General features: G+C 37.8%; 1 protein-coding gene across 6 annotated transcripts in view; it reads left to right on the top strand.

The window, feature by feature from the left end:
- LOC149078819 (leucine-rich repeat flightless-interacting protein 2-like) overlaps window positions 1-16,803 on the top strand; it is a 49,822-nt gene that overhangs the window by 17,981 nt on the left and 15,038 nt on the right. Inside the window, exon 1 of one of the 6 annotated variants that reach the window (XM_089240949.1) lies at window positions 4,989-5,436. The exons of the other annotated variants lie outside the window; for them this stretch is intronic. Within the exon in view, the coding sequence (XP_089097075.1) occupies window positions 5,356-5,436 (81 nt within the window). The 5' untranslated portion in view covers window positions 4,989-5,355. Of the gene's footprint in view, window positions 1-4,988; window positions 5,437-16,803 lie in introns of those variants that run through there. 6 annotated transcript variants of the gene reach the window in all.

The raw sequence follows: 16,803 nt of genomic DNA, 5'->3' as shown, positions 1-16,803 counted from the left end.
TCGCAAGAGTTTGGTAAATTTTATAAGCTATCAGGTAAAATGAGTAGCCACAAACGTATGGATGACGGGATGAGATGGAGAATCGTCGGTAGATCGGATGCAGGGCAATCACAAATGCAGGTGGCTACAGAGCTCGATGTTACTTACGCCCAGTGTCATCTGCAATTCGTGGAAACAGTTTCAGGATACTGGATCCATATCGGGAAGACTTGGACAAGGTCGTCCGTCAAAGAGCCACGACGATCAATGAGGATCGTTATTTGGAACTTTCAGTGCGGCGCCACGAGACTGCTACAGCATCACATCTCTCACATGAGCGGCATGCTGCCCCTGGAACTCGAGTTTCACGGTTTACTGTTGCCCGAAGTCTTCATGAGAGAGGGCTTTATGTCAGAAGACCCGCTGTTTGCGTCCCGCTAACTGCAGCACTCAAGAGAGCGCTTTTAGCATGGTGCAGACAACATCAGCCTTGGACCAGACTTCAGTGGAGCACCGTGTTCTTCACAGATGAGTCGAGATTCAGCCTGGAACACTGATTCTCGACTTACACTCATCTGGAGAGAGCCTGGTACCCGATACCACCCCTCCCACATCAGGGAAATGGAGCACTATGGTGGTGGAGGTGTCATGGTCTGGGCAAGCATGTTGAACGGCCCCTCCATGTGTTTAGCAGAGGGTCCGTGACTGATAGGAGATATAGAGAGGAGATCTTGGAGCCCTATGTTCGACTTTTCAGGGGCGCAGTTGGCCCTCGGTTCCTGTTCATGGACGACAACGCTCGTACACATCGGGCTCACCTGGTCAACGATTATCTGGAAAGATATTCGGCGTTATGGATTGGCCATCCAGATCTCCTGGCCTAAACCCTATAGAACATGTCTGGGACGCTCTTGGGAAGGCCATTGTATCTCGCCATTCACCTCCGAGAACCATCCCGGAACTGAAAACGATGTTGCTGGAGGAGTAGGACCGATTGCCACAGGAACTCAACTGCCTCGTGTCCAGTATGCCGTCTCGCTGTGCGACCTGTCTGACTGAAAGGGGGCCATATCCCATTTTACTCATTTTCGGTTCGATCTCGCAACGTGGATTTTGACCATTCCTGCAATGACGAGCTTTACTTACAATACATCTTGTATGGTATGGTACATCTTTCTCTGTTACAACTTTGGATTCGTATCAAATTTCATTAAAATCTGTCCACTAGTTGTTTAGAAATTCGACATAATGCGCTAATTCTCTTAATTTTGCACACGAGTGTACCGAGCGGAGATGAAGGTGAATTTCAGAAAGAAAATTCACCTGCCTCTGCGGAAAATCAAACCACCGTTCCCTCGCAGTCCGTATGATTGCTCTTCTATTAAGCTACAGAGGACCGGCAATTCTTTTCCTTAGAGCATATGAGGGGTTAAAGTCAGAGTGGTGTAAGTCGATTAATCTTCATTTTGAGAAAAAGGTTTTACTGGAATTGTTTTCATAGGTTCTCCCATGTTAAAAATTTTGGGACTCCACAATGTAGAGGCGAAAATTGAAGCTGATACTTGGTTAATTCTTGGTTTCAAAGTTCTACAGTTTGGCACAGAGGTCTTCAACCTTTTTCCTGTCGCGAGCACTGCCTGTACTTATCAAAAGAAGAGCACCCTTACGGCAAGTTTATCATACAAATGCATGAAATGACGATGATGCGATTCCTTTGAGGTGGTGATTTTGCAACACAGTGTGTCTTTTAACATAGGAAAATGACACTAAGACCTGGAGAAGTTGAAAAAATAATATTTAGGACAATTTTTCTTGAGATTAAAATCATTCTTGGCTCCTAATAAATTTGGCTGGCACCAAATGCTCTAATTGGAATGTTGATCAAATGCTCGCGAGTACGAAATCGGGTACGAGTGTTGAGCACTCTAGGTACTTCAGGGAGCACCGTGGTGCTCGCGAGCAACGGGTTGAAGATGCCTGGTTTAGCACTTCTAGATTGCATTTCTGGACTTGAGTCAAAATTGTTGAAAATTTGGCTTGAACCACTCTGACTTCAACCTCCTCATATGTACGCCGAATGGCACCTCGCATGAGGAGCCCCATAAGTCAGCTACTGGCTCATAACGACAATAGTCCCCGGATGGCTAGAGAGCACTCGACCGGACTGTGAGGAGACGGTGGTTCGAGTCTCTCATAAGCAAATGAATTTTTTTTCCAAAATTCATCATCTCTGCTTAGTATCCAGTCTTTCGTACTTTGTATCTAGATACCGACATCGTTTCTTTCTGAAAGCTATTGTCGATGACCTCTTCACACCTGAGCCAAAACTATTTAAAACAGATTTATTTTTGTTTATTGTATATATGTCAAAATCATTTTAGAAAAGAAAAAAATTAATTTGGGCATCTTTACTAGGACCATATCTGCATCTCTGGAGCAAAGAGAGGTTCAGTGCTACTGTAGCGAAATCTATTAGCTGAGTTAGGCTGCGCGTGCGCAGTCCCATTCAGCTGCATATATACATATATAAGGCAGAACTTGCAGGCGCTAGGTCTTCATGACGGTTGACGTCGTCTTCGATTGGTTGAAAACCCGAATTTCAACTTTTTGGCTTGAAATTCGAGTGAGTTTTTAACCAATCGGAAACACGCGTGCACTATAAAAATCGCACCCTTACTTGGTGTTTTTCTTTATTCAAAGTATTTTTTCCTATCCGATCAGTGGAAAACGTCCATAAGCTTTTGAGTTTAGTTTTTTGTCGCGTAGTTTTATGGCTAAAACACGGCTATAAAATTTTAAATAAATTCCCACAAAATAATCATTATTTTGTAAACGAATATTTTCCAACACAAATTTTTTTTTCTTCTGAACATTCTCCCAACATCGGTCACTATCGGAACCTTGAAGATGTGGCAGTTATTGGGAGAATGGCGGTTGTTTTTTATTTCACCCTACAAGTACAAGTACAACGCCACAACAGGCAACAAATTGCCCAACGAGGTGACTGACTTAAGAACCTCATAGATCCCCTAGCCATTTTTCCCCGAGCCCCCCCCCCCCAAGCCGCCCCCGGAACCCCCAATGAATCGGTACATGCGGGAATGTGCGTGTACGTGTAGTGCAACCTGACGTAAAGTTTTTTGTTTCTGTGTAATGCTTGTTATGTGTAGTGCTGCCATCTGCCATCAGTTTTTTCAAACTATGAGTGAAGTGTTATGATTGAATGATTTATCGTTGTAGGACTGTTGCTCTCTGTGGCGAGACTTTTTAACGGGGAGATCGGCTCGCATTTGCGCCTTGAAGTTGGGAACCACAGAAAACCAACTTCAGCCGACCGCCACTGTGGGGTTCGAACCCGGATCCTCGCATCGCGAGTCCGTCACTATAACCACTCGACCACCACAGCGGCTTATGGGGGAGAAAGCACAAGAACTAAAATTTGCGATCTATATAACAAGTAATTAGATAATTTGTTACGATAATTATATAATTGATTATATTAAAATATATGATTATATTGATACTGTAATGTAATTGATTAATCGACAAGGCCGCTACTGATGGGATCAGGCGGTTCTGGTGCGCCAGTCCAGAGGGGGGTGCAAATTTCACACTTTAAACTCTCCTTCAACGTTATGGGGGGGGCGCCAAAATGTGTGGTTGCCCCGGCTGACTAAATATCTAGTTGCGGTTCTGTTAATCGATCTACAGCGGTATTTTGGCATCCTAAAATTTAGGCTTGCAGCGCTGAGGTAGAACACAATAGAAACGGTTTGGCGAGAAAAACTGATATGGACCAAGACAGTGTGCCACAGCAATTCCAAATAGTTCTTTATTCCCACTCGACCATACATGCTCAACCCACGACACGCAGGCCAAATGCGTCCCTCTCATGTGACCCGGATCTCAAACTAATCTAGTAAGAATGCGCTAAGCAGCACACAGACATTCTCAGATCACTAAAGTGACTTGCAGCACATTTATAGATCACCTAAATGAACTCGGTGCTGTTCCAGATCACTTTAGTGGTCCGCGGCGCATTTACAGATCGCTTTAGTGGCTCGTGGCAAAACTATAGATCACTTCAGTATCCCTTTTTCTCCCTCTCGACTGCCAATACACTCATCTAGCATGCCGTTGTTCGGAGATTATCTGTTATGTTAAGGACACGTTCGGTTCTCACATAAAAGTGAAGATTACCTTTGTTCGGAAGTGGCCGTTAGAGGAGCTGTATTACGAACGAAACTGAAGATTGTCATGCTATTCTTTTATATAATTTTCTACCTGCTTCAAAGCGTCCAAAAAATATGTGTGTCATGGTTTAATGTGTTTGCACTATCCGGTCAATGGTTGATCTCTTGTGAGGCCGGTGATGTTAGCGTCTCACCTTCTTGACACCCACTCTACGTTCTGTATGGTTCAATATAAGCAAGCAGATGAGGATAATTTTCTCCGAGTCTTTATCATCGCCCACTTGCATCTCAATCAAACGCGGAGAGTGCATTGCGGGGGTGTCCTATTCTTGAATTACTCTTTTCTTTCGCTATGGCTGTAGAGTAATCGCATTCTTCCTCTTTTTTTTAATAATTTTAAGAAAACCACTGCTTCCAGTGAAAGTCCGTAATTATTTTTTTCAGCATGCGTGACCCAAATACATTGCTCATCGAACCAGTTATGGAAGAAAAAGTATGGAGAAGAAAAAAATGAATCTCTCTCGGTGGCTGGTATCATCACTGGGGAATCTAATTTCCATCCGTAACAATTTTCTTTCCCGCAAGCACCTATAGCAGAGCCACAAGACCACGTTACTGCGTGTGGCTTTCATGCCGATATATATTCATTACATGCCGCCTCTAGGCTTCCCGGTTTTCATCTTGTCTCGGTTTGAAAAGAATTAGCTGTGAAATTGTTTCTGCACGCGTGCGTGACGGCGTACGCTTTTGCGTAGGTGATGTGTTTACAATGCGCGCGCTTCAGTCGCTGCACGTGAAACGTTCGTACGGAACTTCAGATCTGTCCAGTTTCTAGTGCCTCTACTAACTGGGTGTTTTTATCCTTGGATCAAGTGAGTCGCGCAACTATTCTGTTGTCATCATCGAAGCTTCAACAACAGACTTGCCGTACGACGCTGTCCCATTATCTTTCTCGTCAATTTGGAGTAATCTTTATTGTCTTCAAAAAGCGGGTACTGGTTTTTCTCGAGAGAGTTTTGTGATTGCAATATGTGCCCTTCACTTTCGAGGAAGCATATTTTTGTGTTTGTTTATACTTTTGTGTAGTTTGTTGCGTTGTGATGCGCGAATTGTTGCTATCCAGTGACACTATTTGAAGGAGCAAAGCATTTTTGTTTTTATCGAAAAATAAATCTTCAGTCCTATGGGGTTATGGTGCCCAACGCCAAACAAAGAAGAGAAATTAGGAAGCATGAGGAAATTGCTGTCCTCTCTGATAGAATATGTAAGACTTTTTTTCTTCTCAATCCATTTTATGGGCTTAAAATTGTTTATGTATTTTACTCCTGTAATGACTAACTACTTTTCATTCTAAGGTATGTTTTATAGACTGAATGGTATCCTTATGTGTTAAGAAAAAAAATAGCAAACAAATTTTGCAGAAAGTTCTAAAGCTTTTAAAAAGATTCGTTTTGTTTATTATTTGTAGCGTGGTAAGAGTCAGCTTAGATTTATTAGCATCAAAACTTTTATTCCCAGGATTTGCAATTTAAACATTTTTCATCAGCTCTAAATTACAATCTTCTCCATAAATGTATTGATCAACCATTTTATAAAACCGTGTTCATAGGTAACATTTTTTTTATCATTAATAGTATTAATTATTTAAGCCAATAAAGTTTGTTATGACATCAGTTACATCTTAGGACAGTGCCGTCATTTTAACTTTTTCCAGGGGGGGGGGGGGGCAAAGTTCATGTACTCAATGTATGTATATATAATATATACCATTTTTAGTGTATCTTTAAAAGCCGGGGGGGGGGGAGCGCCCCCCTAAATGACGGGCCTGTCTTAGGATATTGTAAAAAAAATTTTCGTGCTCTTGGTATTCCAGTTCGATAAGGCATTTGTACTAAAGGATGTTCAAATGTGTCACGGCCTACAACGTTCCCTCTTGTTTACGTGTGTAGACCTGTTTTTTACTTGGAATGGCGATATACCATAGCCACCTATGGCAGAGATCTTCAACCTTTTTCTAGTCGCGAGCACTGCTTGTACCCATCATCAAAAAAAGAAAAAAAGAGCATCCTTACGGCAAGTTTGACATACGAATACATAAAATCAGGATTATTTCAATCCTTGAATGCAATTTGTACAAGGTGTTTAATTGGAACGTTGACCAAGTGCTCGCGAGCACAAAATCGAACACGAGCATCGAGCACTCTGGGTGCTTCGGGAAGCACCATGCTGCTCGCGAGCAACGAGTTGAAGATGTCTGACCTATGGTGTGTTTCATGATTTTGTGTGCGTAGACGCGCGCTCGCCGCTTCGAATGAACAGTGATCACGAGTTTTATACCTGCTCAGTCATTGTCCGAATCTTTCCGAACACAGAGGTACAACTTCCATTTGTGGCACAGAGACGACCCCAAAAACACATTTGCTGCCCCCATTTAATTAACACCACTTATAAAAGGAAATGATTTTTTTTAGTCCGAACACCAACGTCTCGGTAGAGTAACGTGAAAAAAAGTTTGAAATCGAGTATAAATTTAAGGTTTTGGTCTAATTTGCCCAACGTGTGCATAAAATGACCATGGTGTGATAAAAATTATCTAAAGAATTCTCACTTCAAAGTTGTAAAAACACTCAATAATTAGTTGTACCTATGTTGTGAAAAGGTCTCTACACGGAATTTTTGTCATAGCTTTTTTCTAGTGTTGGTATTAAGATGAATAGCCGAATTATATTTGGAACTAGCAGAATGCAAAGGGAAAAACATCAACTTCTCAGTTTTCTTGTGATTTGTTATATTGGCTGTTATTGGCATCTATCCCATCGCAACCAATCCCAAGACATCGTGAACAGTTGAAATTGCTTTATAATAACACTTTTTTTTATTTTGGTCTCGATTAAACTTGATCGAAAGCTATCAATTGACCACACCTTGATTTCGTGTTGCGGTATTTCCTGTCTTTCAGACTCGGAAAGTGTTTGAAATCATTTCACGTTCACTGATTCTTTTCATTTTACACGGTATCCTTAAACATTCTGGTTCTTAAAGAGTTTTTGTTTTCTTCCCTCTTGCATATTTGAAGTATAAATTAAATCTTAGTCCGTTCCTGTTCTAATTTTGTACAAGAAAGAGCTCATTCTTTCTGCTTTGTCAAAAAATATTCTTATCTCGATCATCGAGTAATATTCTGCTACTGTTTTAGCATCATGCATCAAGCTATAAGCCACTCAACGCCGTAGATAATTATGAAGTTATTTCGCTATGATAACTAGAGATGAAATATATATTATATATATATTCATTAATATATTTGAGAGATGAATATATTCATGAAATATTCATCTCTCAGATATATTTGAATATTTGAAAATGCGATAGAAATATTTAGTTATTAAATCGGTAACTGAATTGCTGTCAGTGTGCGTTATGCATGTCCATCATCATCCCGCTCACGAGATCGCCACTTGTTGACTCAGGAGACAAACTGTGATAATAAAACTATCCCGATTTCCTAACATTCTTATTCTTAGAAATTTCATCTATGCACTTGATGTTTTCGAAGTGATATTCTTTTTTGTTTCATCATAGGGGGAATATGATATACTGTACTCTTTATTTACTGTATTATACGAATCACTTAAATTTTTTGAAAATTTTTTGGGTGGATCTCCCGTATGTTGATGATAATAGGACATATCTTCGCTGGGTGTGTTCGTGAAGGAATTACCGGTTCGCAAGGTCGTTCACTCAGGATATGTTTGCTTGACGAATTTTTTTTTTTCATATGCTGATAAAAATGCATAATACAAATACTGGTGGTCTACTCTTTATGCGTGTGTGTATTTATTTATTTTTACATTACTACGTCTGAGATTTGACGTGTGACAGAATGCTATCGAATCCTCTAGTAAAATAAAAGAGAATTTTTTGGGTGTTGGTGAGATAATTCAAAGGCCTCATTTCTAAATATGTAGATTGATGCAGAAGAGTGAACTATCTTGAATGATGTATTTATGCAGTATTAACCTGGAATGCCTTATTATCTTTAGCATGTCATCATACAATGAAATGATGAAAGACTTTCTTTCTAGAACTTCGGACTATTCTAATAAAAATTTCATTTCTGATAGCTTGCGTTAGATATAGTCTCTTATTGCGAATAAACTTGCCTTTGATTAATACTTTTGTGCTGTATTTGTTACAAATACAAGCTAAGTATTGCATGTGCTTTTAGTCACATTTAAAAACGTTGTGTATTTAAATCAGTTTTTCGGCAATTATAAAAATGTTTTTAATCCTTGTTGACTTTGAAGTAATCAGGGCTGCGCTTTTATTTCCCCCCAATTTAAAGTGCTTCTGGCTCATAATATTAATCGTACCAGATGTAAATTATTGTAAGCTGTAGTTATAAATTTTGTAAGTTAATTTATCTTTAAATTTGAGACCCTAAAAGTGAAGTGCTAAGGATTTTTATAAGAATTAAACGTGGAAGATTCATGAGCCTCTTTACGTTTTTATCATTGTAATAGCAACTTCGAACTATTCTACCAGACAAGTTTCCATCTATTCGACAAATCACTCTTGCTGTTATTTTATTCATCTGGTTTGAATTTGTTAGGGCTCTTTAATTGACAGTGCCCAATCTCCCATTTGATCTTGTGAGAAAACAAACTTATCTTATTATGAATTCTGCCGTAAAACTCACTCTTTATTTTATGCCCCATTTTATAGCTCCTTATGTACCGTCGCAGCTGTGAGAAAAAATCGCTTACATTATCCGAAAATATATTTTTAGTGAAACATGGGTGTTTGAAAATTCGCTTTTTTTTCTGCACCTTAGTTTGTTTGTCCGGCCTTGAGTCCATAGAGGATGAGGAAGAGGAATTTCATTATGCAAAAGACGAGCAAAGACACGAGCTCACGTACGGGACAATTGGGCGTTCCTTTATCTGACGCTCTTTGTGTCGCACGGCAGTCATTAAAATACTAATTATGATTGCATTTCTCCCCAGGGCAACGAATGTCTATTATCATCTGATGATCTATTTTACAATTCCACACAGAGAAGGAAAGAAAAATCTATATTTTCGATGTTGATTATACTACTTTTATCGAAGGACGAATTAAAAATTTGTCTATCATTGCATGGTTCAACATGTCCAGCGATTGCAGCACACTTGGGTTAATTATCATTACGGTGCTATCCAAAAGTTTATATCTTGCTTGATTTTTTTTCTTTTATCAATCGTATGTCCAGGTGGCTGGTTAATATTTGTTTTAATATCACCAGACTGGTTAATAGTAGTTAGAGGAAATCAGTATTGTATCTCCTATAAAACGAGCTTATCAAAAGCAGCCTTGAATCATCGTGATTCCGAAATAAAATATGCAGAGCAAATGGTTTTCCGTTAATTTTTCGGGTGCTGCGATGGTCTCAAACGTGATAAATTACTTGATTAGTTTTCTTCCATGTACCAGTTCAACCTTGCCACCATTTTTACTTTTCATTTTTAACACCTTTAATAGCTTTTTTATTGGAATGAAGCACGATCGATATTTTTTTCTCTTATAGAAAGTAAATGATTATGTGTATTGATAGTCCATATGAATACGATTTTTCCCTAGAAGCTTCATTTTTTTTACCGTGTCTTGTACCAGATAGGAATCTGATATTCATTCTTTCAAAGAATTCAGTTCATGATCGAAAAAATTCATACATTTCTACGAATGGCTATGGGTTTTTTCTCGCTGCGGTCAACATTGTTACACAATGTTACATATAGCATGGTTAGTGATGAAGATCGACGCAAGCATTAACCTGGATATTTGTTGAATTTCTATTGCTCTTTTTATTTTATTTTTTGAATTGGCTTTTTAGGTCAGTGTAAATTGACACTAAGCATATTTGACATTCGCTTTATGCTCAGAAAAACTTGGTCGTCTTTCTTTGAATAAAATATTACTAAATAGCTAAAAATTTCTCAATGTACGGTTTATTTTATCTAATGCATTTCGAAGGTTTCTATTTTCGTAATTGGTTTGTTTTCGACACACATACACAAAATAAGATTTGAATTATGTGAACTACTCTAGAGTTTTTTTCTGAGTCTCCCAATTCAGATAAATATTATCTATAGGAGGTATTGGTTAAACTCTGACTGGCTCGTGCGTTCACAATTTGTAATCACGTGAATAAAAGAAGGCTAGATAAACCTATTTCGCGACATGCCCGGGGCATGTAAAAAATTTGACCGGACACTTAATTTTTCGACCACATACCCTATGTTGACATTACCGCTTCGTTTTTTTGTTCGGAATTTCAAAAAAAAAATCCCATTTTAGTCTTTTGCGTAAAGTTCTGTCTTATATAACCGTAAGCCACCGTAGTCTTAGGTGGATTCTGAAAATGATTTATATTAATTTCAATTTTTTTAAAATTTATTATGCTTTTCTGTAGAAGATTAAGTACACACAATATTTATGTACAATAAAACCTCTCTTAATAGTCTCCCCCCCCCCCTCTTTTAAGGAGAAATAACTTCTCGATTCCGTTCAAGAAATGAATTTCAAACCACCGCTTAACTGTCACCCCTCTTTTACGGACGAATTTTTTTTTATCCCACCGGTGTCCACAAAAGAGTTTTACTGTATATAAATATCACATAGAGTTTTACCCACGGTATTTGTTTTGCATATATATATTGTTAATCATTCAGAATGTTTTTTTTACAATGACGTAAGGGTAAAATGAAGATAAATAAAATAATTCAAATTCCCCGAACAGATCACACGGATCTTTTGGGAATACGTGAAAATCACATGATATATGTATATAATATTTTTCAGCAGGTTGGCAAGTTTTTATCAAAGTGGAAAAAAATCGGCAAAAATAGTTTTTGTCATATTTTTGCGAGTGGCAAAAATTAAAGGAATTCAAAATTTGAACTTTTACTTTAGGAAGCAAGTTCTGAGAATCTTAACTGACTTAACAAAGGCAAAGTATTTTATTTTGTTTACTTGTGGAATCAGCTGTTTTCCTTTCAATTAGACAAAAGAGTTGGAGATAAATTTGAATAAGATCCCATTTTTTCTATAATAGATCCATTTTTTTCTTATAGTAAAGTTATTAATAAAGTACAAGTCTTTTCTTAATGAAACCCAACAACATGAATTGATATTGTATCACAGAAGTGAGACTGAAGAAAATTCCTTTTCATTTCATTAGTTTTGATAAGGGTCAGTGAAGTTAGTGCCACAAAGTTGCATTCTAAATTATTAAATAGATAATATCTAAATAGATTACCATCATTGACTATATAAGCCCACAGTATTTTTAACCTTTATGTTAAAAGTTTTGTCTTTTTTTTTTTGTTTGGCATCTCTTAAATTAAAAGCAAACATTACAATAGCTTGCTATTTTAACATTTGATGATAGTAGAACTATTTTCAAGGATTACAAAAAGAAATGGCAAAATGTGGGAAATTTGACCATATACAAGGTACCAAAGCTACCACACAGCCGGAATGGAAGCACATAAAAGAGTAACACAATTATAGACCTTGTATTCTGGTTTTCATTTATGTAGTATTATAATCTTTTCCCTACTGTTCAAGTTGATAATCGCAACCAAAATTGACGAATTCGCCACTTCATTAAGAACTGTACAACAAACTTTGGATATGGTTACGCAGTAAAGGACAACTGAGAATGGAAAAAGTAAAGAATTTTTTTTTCTCACGTAGCAGTTTCCGTTATTGTTGTTAAGGGAAATCAGCTTGTTTAAAAACCATGCTTAAACAGTTTTGTTTAAACACCACCTTACACGAAAAGCTCCCACCGCAATTGATACTATTAATATTATTGAGATTGAGTTCAATAATATATTAATATAAATATGGAAGAAAATAAATAGTGGAAAACTGTATCCATCAAAATTGTAGTTCTAATGATTGATAATTACATATTATCCATAATGTAATACTGTTTTCAATTTTATTTCGTCTATTTTTTGCCGTTTTTTCCATTTTTGCCAATTTTCACCTGGTTTTTTTCCCCCTTTTTTTCATTGCCGGCAAAAACTCATCCCTGTTTTTCAGGTATATAAGTAAATATTGATTCAGGTATGTGTTATTTCAAGTTACATGCCCGACATGAAAATTTCTGGAGATTGGTCCAGCTTTGCTATGAATATTAATGAAAAATTAATGTACAATTGCGTGATGTTAGTGCTTAAATTTCTGATAACTAAATAATTCTAATTAGTTTTGAATCACTAGATTCCAGGAATTAATGAAATTTCAGTACTACATTTATGAATTATAAATGCTACGGTAGTACATAATTTTTTTTAATTGATGCTGATTGAAATTTTAGGTGTACATATTTTAATTCTTGTATTTTATTAGTATTACAGATATGAGTACCGTTTTTATTTCTTTTAACTCAATAAACATGTCCAGTATTTGTGAGTTCCATCTCGTTACTCTTGAGAGAGAAGAGGATTGCTTTGCTATGTCGAAAGGGAGAAACTTCCTATAAATGACAATTTTAGATTTGTCCATATATGTATATAAAGTTGAACAGCAATACATCTGTTTTCCACTCGGACATTTTAAGAATTCCAAATAACTTAAAAAGAAAAAAAAAAACCTTATTTCCCCTATTAGGAAATAGGATACATATGTTTAAAACTGATCGGGGTTAACATAACGGTTTCAGATCCTGTTTCATTTCGAGTCCTTGATAAACTAACTTCTCGCTTATCATGTGCGCTCCTATATGTCCGTGTATCTCCACCTCTCATATCAACTCGAGCCATCGTTTGTTTAGGATCAGGTATTCAGAAATTGATTCATGTATGTATTGTAAAAGTCAAAGATCTCGACCCCTTTGGTGTCAGTAGGTACGGTGGTCTAGGAAATAGCGCTATATATATTTCCTATTTTATAAGTATGTCACGCATTAACAATTCGTGAACTATGTATGGTATTGGCTCTCTCTCTTTAACTCGGTGTCTTTATTATTATTATTATTATTCGGGACGACGCTCGGAAATAATCGAGAAAGGAGGTAATCGCAGAAGAGCGTGATGTTAGTGCTTGATTTTGACCGACTTGTTTATCATTATCCATGGATCCTAATTTTCTTAGGTGCTTCCTATTACTGTTATCGCATTCGCTTCATGTTCGTCGCCTTTCATTATTTTTGGGACATTCATTATAATTTCGATCACGTCTGTTTTATTATCATTACCGGGCGCTCGGTATACTGAAAATGTCAAAGAACCTGAGATGACATCGTCGACAACTTCAGTGAACCGTACTTGGCTCTTGCACCTCAATCTAATTCTGACGTATAGGACGTTTTTCGAATACGAAAGCCGGATGATAAACAAAAACTGATCTGTGTAAAAAATAAAGAAGTAATCATGTCCTTTGCTTAGTTTCAAAGTAGAGAGCAAAAAATGAAGCTTTCGTGCCAGATTTGCTATAACCTTCCTTAGATTTCATGTGAATATTTCATCAAACAGCAGGCCTAATCTAACTTTTATTAAGAGTTGGTCCGAATAATTGGGTTAGTTTCCGACCAGTTGTTAATCGCAGTTAGAAATTTCAATTGAACAAATCGACTATAACAATCCGATCAACATTCGATTACATTTTTTTCAAAAGTTTATCATTTAACTTGATTTATTTGACGAAACCGATTAGATATCTTCAATTATGTTTCTATACAAGATAAATGGCCATATTTAAAATATTTGAATTAGTGTTTTGATCAAATTTTTCGACATGGAATATAAGTCGATTCAAAAAAACTAATTATTTCAGTTTCAAATCGAGTTTTATGGACGTTTTAGAAGACAGGACCATAATTTATTGTCTCCATTGTGAAAAGCACTTTTTTTTTTTTTTAAATTCTGGAAACATTTCCCCTCCTTCATTAATACCGTTTGAGGGCAGTTTCAGGGAGAAAAGGTGTAACAATATGACAATCGAAATTAGTTTTGAAATCAGTAACTAACCTAAAATAAATCATTTAAAAGAAAAAAATCCAAGAGAATCCTATAAGAAATTCCAAGATATAACAAGTATATTAAGCATGTTAAGTACCTTTAAGCCGTTGGCCTTCTTTTTGTAATATATTTCTATATTTTTTTTCACATCCATTTATTGGATAGGTGCGGGAAATGAATGGCATATATTTTTATAACATCAAATGATATCATATACACTGCTCAAAACAATTAGGGGAGCAAGCAAAAAAGTGAAGAAAACCGTGCGAGACAGCCACGTATTGGCATACAATGGATAGTACACGCGTATCAATGCGCAATACAGAAAAAAGACGTAAAAAAATTTGGAATTAAGCTTTAATTCTTTGAAAATATGGAAAAAAGATGATTTAGGGCAACAATTTGGTTACATGTAAACGATAAGAAAAAGTACTGTTTAGACATGATGCATGAGTTTTAATAGGGCGTGTGGTCTCCTCGAACAGCTAAGACTGCTGCACATCTGTTTGCCATGGATGCGATGAGGTTATCGATCAGACTTTGGGGAATACTGTTCCACTCAGTGGCGTCGGAGCCGGGGGTGCTGTGGGTGCTCAAGCACCCATAGTGATTTGTGGCATGGATCCCAGCACCCCCAGAATTGATTCAGAAATTAAAATTTCCGATATAAAACTAAAGACGAGCACCCACAGTTTAGAAACACTTCCGATGCCCCTGGTTCCACTCCTCAAGAAGTGCAATCTGCAAGTCTCGGACAGTAACAGGCGGCCTTGGTCGCGCAGCAATGCGTCGTCCCAGCATGTCCCAAACATGGTCGATTGGATTCAGGTCAGGAGAGCACGCTGGCCATTCCATACGCTGTATTGTTTCAGCTTCAAGCATGTTCTCCACCAGACGAGCTCTATGCGGTCGGGCATTATCATCCTGGAAAACAAAGGAATCTCCAGCGTAAGAGATGACATGAGGTCGCAGTATCTCGTCTGCATACCTTCGGGCCGTCAAAGTGCCATTCCGAATGATATGCAGGTCCGTACGTCCGCCTATGCTGATTCCACCCCATACCATCCAACCAGCTCGTCTGTATTGTGACCTTTCACGAACGAATGCGGGGTTATTTCGAGTGCCCCTGTCCCTCCATACCAGAACACGTCGGGTGTCACACTCCAGACTGAATCGGGACTCTTCTGTAAACAGCACTTTGCTCCAATCATGTTGCTCCCAATCTCGATGTTCAGCAGCCCATCTTCTTCGGGCCGCACGGTGGCGTGGGGTCAACGGAATGCAGACCATTGGCCTACGTGCATAGAGCCCTCCCTCATGAAGCCGATTACGTACTGTTTGGCTGGACACCCTTCGTCCTGTTGCCAAGAGCAACCGTCTTTGCAGCTGCATAGTCTCTGTTCTGTTTCGACAGGCTGTTAACCGTATATACCGGTCATCAGTTGCTGTAGTGGCGCGTGGCCGACCTTGCCCTGGTCGACGTCTAACATTTCCTGTTTCTTGGAATCGATTCCACAGCCTTGCAACAACACTTCTGGCGACTCCAACAGCGTCCGCGACACTACGTTGTGTTTGCCCGGATTCCAGTCTGCCTATAACACGTCATGCCATGGATTCCGGTAAATCACGTTGTTGAGACATCCTCGTCACCTTGTCTCAAAAAAAACTACTGCGCAATCGAATTTCACAGTTACATCAGTAAAACAGACGTTTCTGCAACATCCCGAATTCTGCCCTTATCTCCTTTTTCTGGTTTTTGACGTCATGAACTTTGATTTGCATATGAAGTTTTCTTCTTCCGTTTCCTGCTAGGCGGATTAAATTATGGATGATTCATTTTATGTTACTTATCGGTATACATCTTTGCGTAATTTTGTTAAAACCATGTGCTCCCCTAATTGTTTTGAGCAGTGTAGTTACCACTATACCACGTTTGATGATTACTATTTGAAAATATTCGCTTAAAATTCGATTAATCGATTAAAACTGCTTTATTAACCAGTTAAAAATTTTAATCGATTCCCGTTCTTTTTTATTGAAAAGTCATAATAACTTGTAGTTGTTTTTTTAGATTAAGTTGTTATGCATATATCTTGATGTTTAAGATTATTCACTGAGGAATTTTACCCCTCCAAATTATATATCATAATTATGAGTTAGGGTGGATTCACATCTACAGACACGGCAAACATCCTTTAACATAATGTTTGTCTGCGCCTGCGCAGCCACGATACCATAGATACGAATATGTTCATTTTGATTATGTTAAAGAATGTTTGTCGTGTCTGGCATGACACGGTGAGCGTCTGTTGATGAGAATCCACCCGTATGTGTGCGTATACTCCTTACCCCTTGGGGAGATGCCGAATTTGTTCTTAATTAAATGCCAGGAGTTCCAACGGCGTTGTTACTGTGTCATGCTCTAATATTTTTTTTAATAAATTAAATAAATAAAAAAACGTAGGATTGAGGGTTCAACTTGGATTCGCTGAGATTGGATTAAATTTTGAAATAAGAAATGACAAAGAATTCCTTGGGGATAACAAAATTCGATAATACAAAAATTGAAAGGTTCAATTGGCTATAAAAAAAAACGTGTTTTGGCAGTATTAAAATATTTT

This window comes from Pholcus phalangioides, unplaced genomic scaffold (assembly GCF_987345545.1).
Source record: "Pholcus phalangioides strain wild (caught in Gottingen) unplaced genomic scaffold, Ppha-v1.0 ptg000013l_1, whole genome shotgun sequence".
NCBI classification, from domain to species: domain Eukaryota; kingdom Metazoa; phylum Arthropoda; class Arachnida; order Araneae; family Pholcidae; genus Pholcus; species Pholcus phalangioides.
The sequence above is the reverse complement of the archived record's forward strand: the minus strand, read 5'-3'. Positions and strand labels throughout refer to the sequence as shown.